Genomic DNA, 16455 nt, shown 5'->3' with positions numbered 1-16455 from the left:
ACCCGCTGATGTTTTGGCAAGGAGAAGATGATATTATTTTAATATTAAAATGAAAAATCCATGAATGGAGAATCAGTAATCATAATTTAAGGTCATTTATTGTGTGAAAGACTCCGCTTTAAAATAAAGCTTTTTAAAAATAATCAATGTCTGTATTGTTTGCCTTAAAAATTTGCCTATAAAATGAATAATTTTCAAATTTTAAATTTCAGGCGAAGAAACTACAAAAATGTTAGCTCAATGAATTATTACGCATATCGTTTGATGATTCGTCATAATGCTGACAACTATTTGCTGCGGTTTCGTCGATTGTTTCAGCAATATTGCGTTGACATGTATGTAAAAATAGAAACGGAACGTTTAAATTTCATTAGTTCAACCAAGCCAAACTGCGTTCTGAGGAGTACATCCATTTACGTGATGCAGTTAGTACTGAAGGAAATGCAGCTAATATTGGCCGATTACTATTCTGCCGGCGACATACATTGGTAGCCCACGACATATGCATGAATATGCACAAGATGCAATGACATATGTTCGTCATTACGGTCGACCAGATCTTTTCATAACTTTTACCTGCAACCCAAAATGGATAGAAATTACTGAATTGCTGCTTCCCGGACAAACATCAAGTGATAGGCACGACATTACAGCACGTATATTCAGGCAAAAAAATTCGGTCCCTGATGAACTTTATTGTTAAAGAGCGCGTCTTTGGAGAAACTCGATGCTGGATGTATTCAATCGAATGGCAAAAGCGAGGCTTGCCACACTCACACATTCTTATTTGGTTAGTGGAAAGAATTCAGCCTGACCAAATAGATGATATCATATGTGCCGAGATTCCTGATTATGAAGTCGATCCAGACCTACATGATGTTGTTACTTCTAATATGATTCATGGACCGTGTGGTGCCATCAATCCCCAATCACCTTGCATGGTCGATGGAAAGTGCTCTAAACGATATCCACGGAAATTAACAGCGGAGACTGTCACTGGCAATGATGGTTATCCGCTGTATCGTCGTCGATCACCAGATGACAACGGTCAAACTGTCACAACGAAAGTGAAAAGAATGGATTTCGTTGTTGACAACAGTTGGATTGTTCCATATTCGCCACTCATTTCTAAAACGTTCAAGACGCATTGCAACATTGAATACTGTAATTCAGTTAAGTCCATCAAATATATTTGCAAATATGTCACGAAAGGCAGTGATATGGCTGTTTTTAGATTGCAATCCTCGAATGACAACGATGAAATTTCACGCTATCAAGTTGGTCGTTATGTGAACTGTAATGAAGCGATTTGGCGTATATTCGCATTTCCCATTCACGAACGTCATCCTACTGTTATGCATTTGGCGGTGCATCTGGAGAATGGTCAACGAGTATATTTTACGGTTTCAAATGCTATGCAACGTGCTGAAACACCTCCAGCAACTACATTAACCAGTTTTTTTGCAATTTGTCAAAGAGATCAGTTTGCACAAACTTTGCTTTACTCGGAGATGCCACGTTATTATACTTGGAATGCTTTATCGAAGAATTTTCAAAGACGGAAGAAAGGCAATGCGGTTCCTGGGTATCCAGATGTGCGTTCTACTGAAGCTCTTGGTCGAATGTATACAGTTCATCCAAAGAATATTGAATGTTTTTATTTGCGGCTGTTGCTGGTAAATGTGCGTGGGCCAACGTCATTTGAGTCACTACGAACTGTTAATCATGTAATATTTCCAACATATCGTGCTGCATGTGAGGAATTGAAATTATTAGAAAACGATAGTCATTGCGGAACAAAGTTCGCCGGGTCAGCTAGTTAACTATAATTCATATTGTCCATATATATAAAACTGTTTGAACATCTAACAAAATTTTCGACAAAAATTTTTCTATCTAAGGGTTCACAGTTCGAAATTTTCCCAGACTTTTGTCTTGACGATTCACACCGTAACCCGGAGCGACGCCTCGCCGCAGGTCAAAATCACGTCGCTTGGGACTCAGTCGAATACTTACGCTGTGGCCGCGCGCCTTATATAGGGGAATAGGTCGTGTCGAGTGCAATGCGAGCAAGCTCAGGCTAAAGTACGCTATGTTGTTCGGGCGGGTACGGATATCATTCCCCGGTGTAGTTTTTACATCATATTCGATACTTTTAGTCTGTCAATGATATATTAGCGTAACTTTTAATAATGTTGTGAGCCACATCTAGAATTATATACCCCGTATATATTCGGATGCTGGTTTGCGGCTATAGATAACTGGTGGTAGGATCATTCGTTTTTAAACGTTCGATCAGAGAGAGTTGAAATTATTTGGGTCTGCGGACCGCAAATATGAAATGTATATATTTTAATAATATAGAATTTTACAAATTGACTACGGTCAAATATATGTGAATGTAGCAGAACTAGCAAAGCTTCTCGCAGCGATGGTCTTTCGTTTTATGAACGTTTGATCGGAGCGAGTTGAAATTATTTGGGTCTGCGGACCGCAAATATAAAATCTATATATTTTAATAATATAGGATTTTACAAATGGACTAAAGTCAAATAGATGGGTGGTGCAGCAGAACTGACGAAGCTTCTCGCACCGAGGATCATTCATTTATGAACGTTCGATCGGTGCGAGTTAAAATTATTTGGGTCTGCTGACCACAAATATGAAATCTTGTGATTACTCGACAAATTATTGCTGTAATCAAGTGCGCTCCTATAGTACAATATACTGTGGGCAAAAGCTTCTGGCAATGATCATTTGTTTCATTAACGTTTGACCGGAGCTAGTCGCAAAATATTGCGCAGTGTGCAAAAGCAGCGTGACGCAGTTTACAACCGCTTAGCGTTCTTATGCATTGTGTGAGAGCACTGCCATGTATATCTGCTCGGTATCGCCAGATGCCTGAGCGAATGACGAAGTTCGTTGTGAAAACGGCGTTCTTTTTGAATATTATACTTTAAACGCATAGCTCAATCAATTCTTTGGGCGCTAGATGAAAGTCTAGTGTTTTAAAGTCGATTGTAGTAAACGCTTGCGTTAGTATTCTATATACTCTGCACATTTTATTCAAATTGTGCGAATTTGAACATTCGCTTCATTGCGTTGTTTTAAGAAAATGAAAAATCAGCGAAAGCAGATTTTTCAATCTCACACACAGTGAAATATTCATATTTCAATTTTGAAACGAGATTTTGTATCTCGGACCGAAACGCGAAAGCTTTACGGTGTACTAATTGTAACCCTAATAATCATACTAGTTTCAGAATCGCCCGAGTTATTTTAAACGATTTCGAGGGAAACACGATCGAAACATGTATAAATATATATAAAATCACCCTGAACGGTGGATCACTTGGCTCGTGGGTCGATGAAGAACGCAGCTAATTGCGCGTCGACATGTGAACTGCAGGATACATGAACATTGACATTTCGAACGCACATTGCGGTCCTCGGATACTGTTCCCGGACCACCTCTGGCTGAGAGTCGTATAACATTACCAGACTGCCGCTTGCTTTAAACGGCTTGCCGGCGAATGATGGAGTTTCGCGTATATGCGTGCTCTTAAATAATTCACTCAACGTGTGAGCCAGTCTACTTTGCAACATCGGACATTTCCGTTCGTTGACGTTCTGTGGGATTACGGCGGGTTGTGTGTCCTAGAGATTTTATATTCTTGCGACCCTCCCAATAACCGGAAACCCGAACTCTTCGAAAGGTTTCGTTCCGGCAAATTTGGACGATTCAAAGGTTCCTCGTCGATTTTGTGTGCGCTTGCTTACTAACGTTTGCAAGCACATCATAATCATAATACGACCTCAGAGCAGATGAGATTACCCGCTGAATTTAAGCATATTACTAAGCGGTGGAAAAGAAACTAACTAGGATTCCCTTAGTAGCGGCGAGCGAACAGGGAAGAGCCCAGCACTAAATCCCGCGGCCGGAGACGGACGCTGGGAAATGTAGTGTTAGGGAGGATCCGATTATCTCGGTGCGTTGCGGCGAGTTCAAGTCCATCTTGAATGGGGCCATTTACCCATAGAGGGTGCCAGGCCCGTAGCGACCGTTGCGCGTATCGAGAGGATCTCTCCTCAGAGTCGAGTTGCTTGAGAGTGCAGCTCTAAGTGGGTGGTAAACTCCATCTAAGGCTAAATATGACCACGAGACCGATAGCGAACAAGTACCGTGAGGAAAAGTTGAAAAGAACTTTGAAGAGAGAGTTCAAGAGTACGTGAAACCGTTCAGGGGTAAACCTGAGAAACCCGAAAGATCGAAAGGAGAGATTCAATGTTATCGTTGTCTTCCATTTATTGGCGTGCGATTGACCGGGATTTGTCCTGCGATACGCCGTCGGTTTATGCGTTAGGCGGCGATGGCATGCACTTCTCTCTCAGTAGGACGTCGCGACCCATTTGGTGTCGATCTACGACCGCGGCGGTAGCCTGTCACAAATTTATTTGCGTCAGACCCCGCGTGCTCCGGTCGACTGCCAGACGGTATAAACGATATGGTATAGGGTCGCTTTTAAGCGTTCGGCCGGTTGCAAGCACGGACTATTATTGGCCGTCGGACCTGGTCCGGCATCGATGCCGCCTCGAGCTGTTAGCTGCCGTGTCCTCGGACGGACTCTATTACCGGTCAGCGATGCTATTGCTTTGGGTACTTTCAGGACCCGTCTTGAAACACGGACCAAGGAGTCTAGCATGTGCGCGAGTCATTGGGAAATACAAAACCTAAAGGCGCAATGAACGTAAAGGTTTGCTTAAGTAAACTGAGGGATGACAGACCGCATCCACGGATGCGTGCGTGCAATCCCGAGGCGTCTCACTCTCATTGCGAGAAGAGACGCACTCAGAGCGTACACGCTAGGACCCGAAAGATGGTGAACTATGCCCGGTCAGGTCGAAGTCAGGGGAAACCCTGATGGAGGACCGTAGCGATTTTGACGTGCAAATCGATCGTCGGAACTGGGTATAGGGGCGAAAGACTAATCGAACCATCTAGTAGCTGGTTCCCTCCGAAGTTTTCCTCAGGATAGCTGGCATTCGATGAGCGAGTCTCATCCGGTAAAGCAAATGATTAGAGGCCTTGGTGCCGAAACGACCTCAACCTATTCTCAAACTTTAAATGGGTGAGATCTCTGGCTTGCTTGAATAGTGAAGCCAGAGATTTGGATCAGAGTGCCTAGTGGGCCATTTTTGTTAAGCAGAACTGGCGCTGTGGGATGAACCAAACGCCGAGTTAAGGCGCCTAAACGACGCTAATGGGATACCATGAAAGGCGTTGGTTGCTTAAGACAGCAGGACGGTGGCCATGGAAGTTGGAATCCGCTAAGGAGTGTGTAACAACTCACCTGCCGAAGCAACTAGCCCTGAAAATGGATGGCGCTGAAGCGTCGTGCCTATACTCGGCCGCCAGGGCATGAGAAACGTTCATAATAGTTCGTTTTGACGCCCTGGTGAGTAGGAGGGTCGCGGTGGTGTGCGCAGAAGGGTTTGGGCGTAAGCCTGCCTGGAGCCGCCATCGGTGCAGATCTTGGTGGTAGTAGCAAATACTCCAGCGAGGCCCTGGAGGACTGACGTGGAGAAGGGTTTCGTGTGAACAGCCGTTGCACACGAGTCAGTCGATCCTAAGCCCCAGGAGAAATCCTATGTTGATGTTCGTGTATTTTATTTTGAATAAAATTTCACACCCATCGGGCGAAAGGGAATCCGGTTCCTATTCCGGAACCCGGCAGCGGAACCGTTTACAAGTCGGGCCCTCGCAAGAGAGTTCGTCGGGGTAACCCAAAATGACCTGGAGACGCCGTCGGGAAATACGGGAAGAGTTTTCTTTTCTGTATGAGCGTTCGAGTTCCCTGGAATCCTCTAGAAGGGAGATAGGGTTTGGAACGCGAAGAGCACCGCTGTTGCGGCGGTGTCCGTATCTTTCCCTCGGACCTTGAAAATCCAGGAGAGGGCCACGGTAGGTGTCGCGCCGGTTCGTACCCATATCCGCAGCAGGTCTCCAAGGTGAAGAGCCTCTAGTCGATAGATAAATGTAGGTAAGGGAAGTCGGCAAATTGGATCCGTAACTTCGGGATAAGGATTGGCTCTGAGGATCGGGGCGTGCCGGGCTTGGTTGGGAAGCGGGCGTAGGCCGATGTGCCGGGCCTGGGGGAGGTGAAATTGTTCTTGTGACTTAGATCCGAGCTCGGTCCCGTGTCTAGGCCCCCCGCGGATCTTTCTTGCTGCGAGGTTTCTGTGCCGGCTTCGGTCGGTCAGTCGTACTCTTCGGCCGCCATTCAACGGTCAGCTCAGAACTGGCACGGACTAGGGGAATCCGACTGTCTAATTAAAACAAAGCATTGCGATGGCCCTAGCGGATGTTGACGCAATGTGATTTCTGCCCAGTGCTCTGAATGTCAACGTGAAGAAACTTAAGCAAGCGCGGGTAAACGGCGGGAGTAACTATGGCTCTCGTTAGGTTGGAGACGCTTGCCCACCTCCTCGTGGTTCCAGCCGGGCGTCGATGGAGCGACGCTAGTGAGTGTCTCGCCACCGACGGCTAAGAGGCAAAGCGAAGGTTGAGAGAAGGGTAGGCCCGCTGTCTCTCATCCGAGTCGTAACATAATCGACCAGTCTAGCTGGCACGAATCTATTGCCCCACTAAGCCATCTAGCAGGGCTTCACAGGGGCTCTGTCTTCACTATATGGATCCGGCGGTGCCGGTATCCCCTATTTCTTATATTCAACACCTCGATGGCGGGAGTAGTGCCCCGCCACTATGAGGTGGCTCTTATAGATATAGACAATGGCAACTTTGCCACAATACCTTGAATCTCATACTATTACTATGGCTAATAACAACAATGATATGATCGGCGCAGGGTTCGGTACCTGCGAGAATGCTTCTCGGAGTGAGCCAGGAGAGCATTCTGATGGTTCTGGCTCACAAATCGACCAGGACATAGTTGTGTGGTGGCCTTTTGTTGCCGTTGCCTGCCCTTTCTGTCCGGGTGCGTGTGTCCTTGCCTCTGCGAGCGAAGTCTCGAGGCATTTGAGGCGCTTTCATCCGGATAGGAAGGCCAGGTACGTCTGCAGCAACTGCCAACAGGTCTGTGGGAATCAGGGTGTCTGACTGTTCATGCTCGTTCCTGTAAAGGTCCACGACCAGAGGAGGCTCACAAGTGCAGTGAGTGTACTGCGAGTTTTCCCTCAAAGTCGGGCCTGTCTCAGCATGAACGGCATGTTCATCCTGGAGTAAGGAACGACAGACGACAGTTAGACCGCCCTCGATCGGCACGGCCCGAAGGATCACCCCGTCTGAGAGTGTGGACTGACGAAGACATTGAGACTCTGAGGAGGGTCAATGATCAATACCTCAACAGTCCCAATGTTAACGTCAAAATCAGGGACGAACATCTCCCTCACATGACGCGCACTCAAATATCGGACAAAAGGGGTGAACTGGGTCTGCGCACTAGAACTGGTCAAATAATTGACGATCCAGTAGTCGGTAGCCTAGCGGTAGTCGCCCCAGAACACCCGGGTGGCAATGATCATGAGACTAGGCACCAAGCTGCTGTCCAAGTAGTAGCCTCTCAACAAGAACGAGAGCGCGATGACCTTAAATCTTGGGCACAACACTTCTTGGTGGAATGGGAAAAATGGCAGGACATGGAGATTGCCGAGGAGCTCAACGAGGCGTCCGCCCAGCTCGAAGACCTTAAACAGTCCCTAGAAGCTGGTGTCGAACCTGGTGATGTGTACGAACGCATTGATAACCTCGTTGAGTGCGTCTTGACCCCTGTTCTTGTCAATAAACCCCCACAAACATCGGGGAGAAAAGGTAGGAAGGTACATGGTCGCAGGCGCAACCAAGGCCAGCGCAGAAACCAGCGTAGATTTAACTACGCAAGGCATCAAGACCTGTACCATAACTGCCCCAATAAACTGGTTGAGTCGATAATCTCTGGCTGCAATATGGTGGACAACAACATTCGTCCACCAACAGGGGACATTAAGACACTATATGACGGACTCTGGGGAACCGCATGGGAAGGTAGTTTTCCCAGCGTCGAACCGAGGCCTGCTATATCAGTGCTCGAAAGTCTCCCCGTAATCGCTCCCAACACCATTCGGGAGCGAATTAAGCGTATAAACGCAAAAAAGGCTGTTGGACCGAGCGGTGTGAGCAAGGCAGACCTTACCAGGCTCAAAGGGACGGAAACTGTATTAGCCCGGCTCTTTAACATAATTGTCTGGTCCAGGTACTTCCCCAAGTCCTGGAGGGTTTGTACTACTACTCTCATACCCAAGAAGGGTAAGGACTGTTCTAAGGCGGAGAACTGGCGCCCAATTACTATAGCGTCGCTCTTGGCAAGACTTTTCTCCGGTGTCATCGAAAATGGCTTCCGGAGATGTATAACCCTTAATAATCGGCAAAAAGGGTTTACCCTGGAAAATGGGTGCTTTCTTAACATCTTCGCATTAAGCGAACTTACAAAGTTTGCCAAGAGACATAACGGGTTGTCATGTGCCGTATTGGACATATCTAAAGCCTTCGACACGATTCCACATGCCGCAATCAGAGACGCGTTGGCTCGACTAGGTTTACCCAGCCACACAAGAGAACTGGTGATGTCCATGCATGAGAACATCCGCACCGAGATCAAGCTGGGGAATGATAAGATTACGGTTGATATCAAGCGTGGAGTCAAGCAGGGAGACCCGCTTTCTCCACTGCTTTTCAACTGTGTCTTGGACCCCTTGCTAGAACAATTGGAGAGCAATGGAGACGATGTAAGCATTGGCTCCCAGAGTATCTCTGTTCTGGCCTTCGCCGACGATCTGGTGGTTTTTGGTAAAACCCCACAGGATCTTCAAGCAAAGCTAGATATTGCTACCAAATTTCTGGCTGATCTTGGCATGCATGTTGCGGTTGAGAAATGTAGCACTTTCCAATTTCAAATCCGGGGAAAGTCGTGGATTCTGTCGGACCCGCAAGTTGGGATAAGCGGTAAAACGCTTCCTCAATGCGGGCCCGATGGACACTTCGACTACCTTGGCCTAAAGTTCTCTCCCTGGAAAGGATTTGAGCACAAAAAGGTAGTGGGCGACCTACATCACAGTCTTCCTAGAATCAAGAGATTAAGGCTGAAGCCCACTCAGAAGTTGGAGCTGCTTAAACGTTTTATCATTCCGCATTATTTGTACCGGTTGACCGTCGACCCTCCATCTCAGGGCGACTTACAAGGGTTGGATAAGGCTCTTCGCAACTTTGTAAGGGAAATCTTCCACCTTCCTCACTCCACCGGCTCTGCTTTTCTACACACCTCCCCGGGAAACGGAGGACTTGGCCTACCGCGATTGGAACGAGTGGCTACCTACTCCTTCCTTAGGTCGATGGTCAGATGTCGAGACTCCGGCGACCCCTTTTTGGAGGCACTGTGGGAACAGAACAACGTCGGTACCAAAGTTGCTGAAATGGCATATCGTGCAGGCATTAGAGGGCCCCTAACCATCAAGGCCATAGAAAGTGCGAAGAGAGGAGCCATCGAGGATGAGTTTAGAAGATGGGCGAGTTGCGCGTCCCAGGGTCTAGGAGCTCCATGCTTCCGAAAGGACCGAATCGGGAATTCCTGGCTCTGGAGGCCCCACCTTCTCAAGGGCAACTCACGTTATATCGATGCTCTTCGCCTTCGTACAAATACGTTCGGGTGCAAAGCAGCCCTTGCTAGAGCAACACCCATGAACGACATAAAATGCCGACGATGTCACTCCGCCAATGAGACCCTTGGACATGTGCTGGGCCAGTGTTCCTTTGTTAAGCCGCAGAGAATACATAGACACAACGAGATCGTGACTTTATGTCGTAATGATTTTATCGACAAGTACCCTGCCGGACATTATATGACCGAAGCGACGTTCACTGTTGACGGGAAACGGCTTAGGCCCGACCTCGTTCTCTGGGACGGCGATCGATCATATATTGTCGATATTACTGTTAGATTTGAGCAGGGCAATTCTCTCGGCAAAGCCTATTCCGAAAAAATCCAAAAATATGAGTGCCTCTATCCAGAGGTACTCAACGTCACGGGCACTACACACTGCCGGGTTCTACCGATAGTTGTTGGGTCTCGTGGCGCCCTACCCCCAAGCACCCTACTCAATATATCCCTCCTTTCCAAACATCCTAAAAGCACTGGCCTAACCTCGTCCCTTGTTGCCCTAAGAACATCCATCGAGATGAGCAACAGATTTCTCGACGGATAGTGCGCGATGTTGGCGGTTCCCCACACAACTACACTCGGACCATGACTTCTACTGACGAAACCAATTTGAACTGGGCGGTGACCTCCTGAAGCGCACCCCGCATGTGTCGGAGCTGTGGGCTCAAATGATTCCCATATATTCATTCAATGACTCCTAATACCGCAGAAGGACAGTCACGGGAGGCCCATTTGTGATGTCTGTAATGTCCCATTTATGTTATATGTAGCCCTTCTGGCTTGTGAGGCATTTGACAGGTTATTATTTCCTCCCCTTGTTTTCCTTCTTTATCCTATAATAGCCCGTCAAAGGCAGCAGATACCTCCGCGCGGTGCCCCGTGGACGGTCCTCGATCGCGCTGCATCTCTACGGGGATTCAGGGCGATCGGTGGCTGACTAAATTCTGCTGTTCCCTGCAAAGTAGGTTGCGGATGGACCTGCGAGGGATCCTCTACATCAGTGTTGAATTGGACCGGTAGCGATCCGCGTTGCTGCTACTCGGTCTCCAACACTGGTGGTTTTTCCATGCCTGGGCCGGCGATGGCCTCGGTGGGAAGTGGGTGGTGCCCGTGGGAGAGACTTGTTAATCCTGCGTCACAATAGCGCATGATGGAACCGCGGCTATTAGGGTGTTTTTGTCTTTCGACATAGCACTCTGGTCTCGAGGAAATCATGCGCTAAATAAATCGCGACTGGTCGAAAACCAGGAAGTATCCCGACACTGGGACAGATTTAGCCAAATGCCTCGTCATCTAACTAGTGACGCGCATGAATGGATTAACGAGATTCCCACTGTCCCTATCTACTTTCTAGCGAAACCACTGCCAAGGGAACGGGCTTGGAAAAATTAGCGGGGAAAGAAGACCCTGTTGAGCTTGACTCTAGTCTGGCATTGTAAGGAGACATGAGAGGTGTAGCATAAGTGGGAGATAGCAATATCGTCGGTGAAATACCACTACTTTCATCGTTTCTTTACTTACTCGATTGGGCGGAAAGCGTGCGTCGAGAACTTTCGTTCCGACTGTCACGGTTTTCTAGAGCCAAGCGTGTAAGAGTGGTGTGAGGCTTCGCGCCGATCGCCAACTATACTCTAGCGTGATCCGATTCGAGGAAATTGCTAGGCCGGGAGTTTGACTGGGGCGGTACATCTGTCAAATAATAACGCAGGTGTCCTTTCTCTAAAGAAAACATATAAAGTATTATACATCATTAGAAAGGTCTCAAAATTCTTAGTTCTTTTTCCATATATCACAACTTCGAATTCCCAACGGTGTGGCCTACAGGCGAGTTGCCGTCGTGAAAATTCGGAAAAATCGGAAAATCTAGAGAAAATTATATGAACACACCTAACCATTTATATACCATTTTATTCGTAATTTTATTCTGCATCTTTCGTACGAACAAAGTTTTTTCGTATCTTTTACGGTTTAGATAGTATAAAGCAATCTGTGTAGTTGTTAACTTGTCAAAATGCAAAGTGCGGCTAGGTTGGAGCAATACTCCTCACGATTCGATATTTCTCTAAAGAAAACTTATAAAGTATTATACATCATTAGAAAGGTCTCAAAATTCTTAGTTCTTTTTCCATATATCACAACTTCGAATTCCCAACGGTGTGGCCTACAGGCGAGTTGCCGTCGTGAAAATTCGGAAAAATCGGAAAATCTAGAGAAAATTATATGAACACACCTAACCATTTATATACCATTTTATTCGTAATTTTATTCTGCATCTTTCGTACGAACAAAGTTTTTTCGTATCTTTTACGGTTTAGATAGTATAAAGCAATCTGTGTAGTTGTTAACTTGTCAAAATGCAAAGTGCGGCTAGGTTGGAGCAATACTCCTCACGATTCGATATTTCTCTAAAGAAAACATATAAAGTATTATACATCATTAGAAAGGTCTCAAAATTCTTAGTTCTTTTTCCATATATCACAACTTCGAATTTTGCACGGTGTGGCCTACAGGCGAGTTGCCGTCGTGAAAATTCGGAAAAATCGGAAAATCTAGAGAAAATTATATGAACACACCTAACCATTTATATACCATTTTATTCGTAATTTTATTCTGCATCTTTCGTACGAACAAAGTTTTTTCGTATCTTTTACGGTTTAAGAGAAAATCGAGGAAAACTGGTTTGAACATTTATTGTAAAATTAGAAAATTTAAATAAATAATTATAAAAAATAATATAACTATATATAAATTCGTTTTATATTCATTGAGATCTATAAAAATCAATAAATACATAATTTTATACAAAAGTTTAAAAAAAACCAAAAAACACCTAAAAACTCAATAATTAACTATAATTCATATTGTCCATATATATAAAACTGTTTGAACATCTAACAAAATTTTCGACAACAATTTTTCTATCTAAGGGTTCACAGTTCGAAATTTTCCCAGACTTTTGTCTTGACGATTCACACCGTAACCCGGAGCGACGCCTCGCCGCAGGTCAAAATCACGTCGCTTGGGACTCAGTCGAATACTTACGCTGTGGCCGCGCGCCTTATATAGGGGAATAGGTCGTGTCGAGTGCAATGCGAGCAAGCTCAGGCTAAAGTACGCTATGTTGTTCGGGCGGGTACGGATATCATTCCCCGGTGTAGTTTTTACATCATATTCGATACTTTTAGTCTGTCAATGATATATTAGCGTAACTTTTAATAATGTTGTGAGCCACATCTAGAATTATATACCCCGTATATATTCGGATGCTGGTTTGCGGCTATAGATAACTGGTGGTAGGATCATTCGTTTTTAAACGTTCGATCAGAGAGAGTTGAAATTATTTGGGTCTGCGGACCGCAAATATGAAATGTATATATTTTAATAATATAGAATTTTACAAATTGACTACGGTCAAATATATGTGAATGTAGCAGAACTAGCAAAGCTTCTCGCAGCGATGGTCTTTCGTTTTATGAACGTTTGATCGGAGCGAGTTGAAATTATTTGGGTCTGCGGACCGCAAATATAAAATCTATATATTTTAATAATATAGGATTTTACAAATGGACTAAAGTCAAATAGATGGGTGGTGCAGCAGAACTGACGAAGCTTCTCGCACCGAGGATCATTCATTTATGAACGTTCGATCGGTGCGAGTTAAAATTATTTGGGTCTGCTGACCACAAATATGAAATCTTGTGATTACTCGACAAATTATTGCTGTAATCAAGTGCGCTCCTATAGTACAATATACTGTGGGCAAAAGCTTCTGGCAATGATCATTTGTTTCATTAACGTTTGACCGGAGCTAGTCGCAAAATATTGCGCAGTGTGCAAAAGCAGCGTGACGCAGTTTACAACCGCTTAGCGTTCTTATGCATTGTGTGAGAGCACTGCCATGTATATCTGCTCGGTATCGCCAGATGCCTGAGCGAATGACGAAGTTCGTTGTGAAAACGGCGTTCTTTTTGAATATTATACTTTAAACGCATAGCTCAATCAATTCTTTGGGCGCTAGATGAAAGTCTAGTGTTTTAAAGTCGATTGTAGTAAACGCTTGCGTTAGTATTCTATATACTCTGCACATTTTATTCAAATTGTGCGAATTTGAACATTCGCTTCATTGCGTTGTTTTAAGAAAATGAAAAATCAGCGAAAGCAAATTTTTCAATCTCACACACAGTGAAATATTCATATTTCAATTTTGAAACGAGATTTTGTATCTCGGACCGAAACGCGAAAGCTTTACGGTGTACTAATTGTAACCCTAATAATCATACTAGTTTCAGAATCGCCCGAGTTATTTTAAACGATTTCGAGGGAAACACGATCGAAACATGTATAAATATATATAAAATCACCCTGAACGGTGGATCACTTGGCTCGTGGGTCGATGAAGAACGCAGCTAATTGCGCGTCGACATGTGAACTGCAGGATACATGAACATTGACATTTCGAACGCACATTGCGGTTCTCGGATACTGTTCCCGGACCACCTCTGGCTGAGAGTCGTATAACATTACCAGACTGCCGCTTGCTTTAAACGGCTTGCCGGCGAATGATGGAGTTTCGCGTATATGCGTGCTCTTAAATAATTCACTCAACGTGTGAGCCAGTCTACTTTGCAACATCGGACATTTCCGTTCGTTGACGTTCTGTGGGATTACGGCGGGTTGTGTGTCCTAGAGATTTTATATTCTTGCGACCCTCCCAATAACCGGAAACCCGAACTCTTCGAAATGCGGTTTCGTTCCGGCAAATTTGGACGATTCAAAGGTTCCTCGTCGATTTTGTGTGCGCTTGCTTACTAACGTTTGCAAGCACATCATAATCATAATACGACCTCAGAGCAGATGAGATTACCCGCTGAATTTAAGCATATTACTAAGCGGTGGAAAAGAAACTAACTAGGATTCCCTTAGTAGCGGCGAGCGAACAGGGAAGAGCCCAGCACTAAATCCCGCGGCCGGAGACGGACGCTGGGAAATGTAGTGTTAGGGAGGATCCGATTATCTCGGTGCGTTGCGGCGAGTTCAAGTCCATCTTGAATGGGGCCATTTACCCATAGAGGGTGCCAGGCCCGTAGCGACCGTTGCGCGTATCGAAAGGATCTCTCCTCAGAGTCGAGTTGCTTGAGAGTGCAGCTCTAAGTGGGTGGTAAACTCCATCTAAGGCTAAATATGACCACGAGACCGATAGCGAACAAGTACCGTGAGGAAAAGTTGAAAAGAACTTTGAAGAGAGAGTTCAAGAGTACGTGAAACCGTTCAGGGGTAAACCTGAGAAACCCGAAAGATCGAAAGGAGAGATTCAATGTTATCGTTGTCTTCCATTTATTGGCGTGCGATTGACCGGGATTTGTCCTGCGATACGCCGTCGGTTTATGCGTTAGGCGGCGATGGCATGCACTTCTCTCTCAGTAGGACGTCGCGACCCATTTGGTGTCGATCTACACCAAATGGGTCACCTCTACCCTAGTGGGCCATTTTTGTTAAGCAGAACTGGCGCTGTGGGATGAACCAAACGCCGAGTTAAGGCGCCTAAACGACGCTAATGGGATACCATGAAAGGCGTTGGTTGCTTAAGACAGCAGGACGGTGGCCATGGAAGTTGGAATCCGCTAAGGAGTGTGTAACAACTCACCTGCCGAAGCAACTAGCCCTGAAAATGGATGGCGCTGAAGCGTCGTGCCTATACTCGGCCGCCAGGGCATGAGAAACGTTCATAATAGTTCGTTTTGACGCCCTGGTGAGTAGGAGGGTCGCGGTGGTGTGCGCAGAAGGGTTTGGGCGTAAGCCTGCCTGGAGCCGCCATCGGTGCAGATCTTGGTGGTAGTAGCAAATACTCCAGCGAGGCCCTGGAGGACTGACGTGGAGAAGGGTTTCGTGTGAACAGCCGTTGCACACGAGTCAGTCGATCCTAAGCCCCAGGAGAAATCCTATGTTGATGTTCGTGTATTTTATTTTGAATAAAATTTCACACCCATCGGGCGAAAGGGAATCCGGTTCCTATTCCGGAACCCGGCAGCGGAACCGTTTACAAGTCGGGCCCTCGCAAGAGAGTTCGTCGGGGTAACCCAAAATGACCTGGAGACGCCGTCGGTAAATACGGGAAGAGTTTTCTTTTCTGTATGAGCGTTCGAGTTCCCTGGAATCCTCTAGAAGGGAGATTCAACGGTCAGCTCAGAACTGGCACGGACTAGGGGAATCCGACTGTCTAATTAAAACAAAGCATTGCGATGGCCCTAGCGGATGTTGACGCAATGTGATTTCTGCCCAGTGCTCTGAATGTCAACGTGAAGAAACTCAAGCAAGCGCGGGTAAACGGCGGGAGTAACTATGGCTCTCGTTAGGTTGGAGACGCTTGCCCACCTCCTCGTGGTTCCAGCCGGGCGTCGATGGAGCGACGCTAGTGAGTGTCTCGCCACCGACGGCTAAGAGGCAAAGCGAAGGTTGAGAGAAGGGTAGGCCCGCTGTCTCTCATCCGAGTCGTAACATAATCGACCAGTCTAGCTGGCACGAATCTATTGCCCCACTAAGCCATCTAGCAGGGCTTCACAGGGGCTCTGTCTTCACTATATGGATCCGGCGGTGCCGGTATCCCCTATTTCTTATATTCAACACCTCGATGGCGGGAGTAGTGCCCCGCCACTATGAGGTGGCTCTTATAGATATAGACAATGGCAACTTTGCCACAATACCTTGAATCTCATACTATTACTATGGCTAATAACAACAATGATAT

General features: G+C 46.1%; 1 protein-coding gene, 2 non-coding genes and 2 pseudogenes across 3 annotated transcripts; all 5 read left to right on the top strand.

Annotated features, from left to right (window-relative positions):
- LOC113378969 overlaps positions 1-322 on the top strand; it is a 7059-nt pseudogene extending 6737 nt beyond the window's left edge.
- Positions 323-686: 364 nt separating this feature from the next.
- On the top strand, positions 687-1823 carry LOC113375659. Its single transcript, XM_026615583.1, has one exon. The coding sequence runs from the start codon at positions 687-689 to the stop codon at positions 1821-1823; it is 1137 nt and encodes a 378-aa protein (XP_026471368.1).
- A 1509-nt stretch (positions 1824-3332) lies between these two features.
- On the top strand, positions 3333-3487 carry LOC113378956. Its single transcript, XR_003367290.1, has one exon. It is a non-coding gene; the product is annotated as a 5.8S ribosomal RNA (ribosomal RNA).
- A 324-nt stretch (positions 3488-3811) lies between these two features.
- Positions 3812-11828, top strand: LOC113378976 (annotated as a pseudogene).
- Positions 11829-14068: 2240 nt separating this feature from the next.
- LOC113379002 lies at positions 14069-14223 on the top strand. Its single transcript, XR_003367313.1, has one exon. It is a non-coding gene; the product is annotated as a 5.8S ribosomal RNA (ribosomal RNA).
- Positions 14224-16455: the final 2232 nt, after the last annotated feature.

This window comes from Ctenocephalides felis, unplaced genomic scaffold (assembly GCF_003426905.1).
Source record: "Ctenocephalides felis isolate EL2017-DRISC unplaced genomic scaffold, ASM342690v1 CF-g0.4_SCAFFOLD_01886, whole genome shotgun sequence".
Lineage (NCBI taxonomy): Eukaryota > Metazoa > Arthropoda > Insecta > Siphonaptera > Pulicidae > Ctenocephalides > Ctenocephalides felis.
This window is presented reverse-complemented; position numbering and strand designations above follow the sequence as displayed.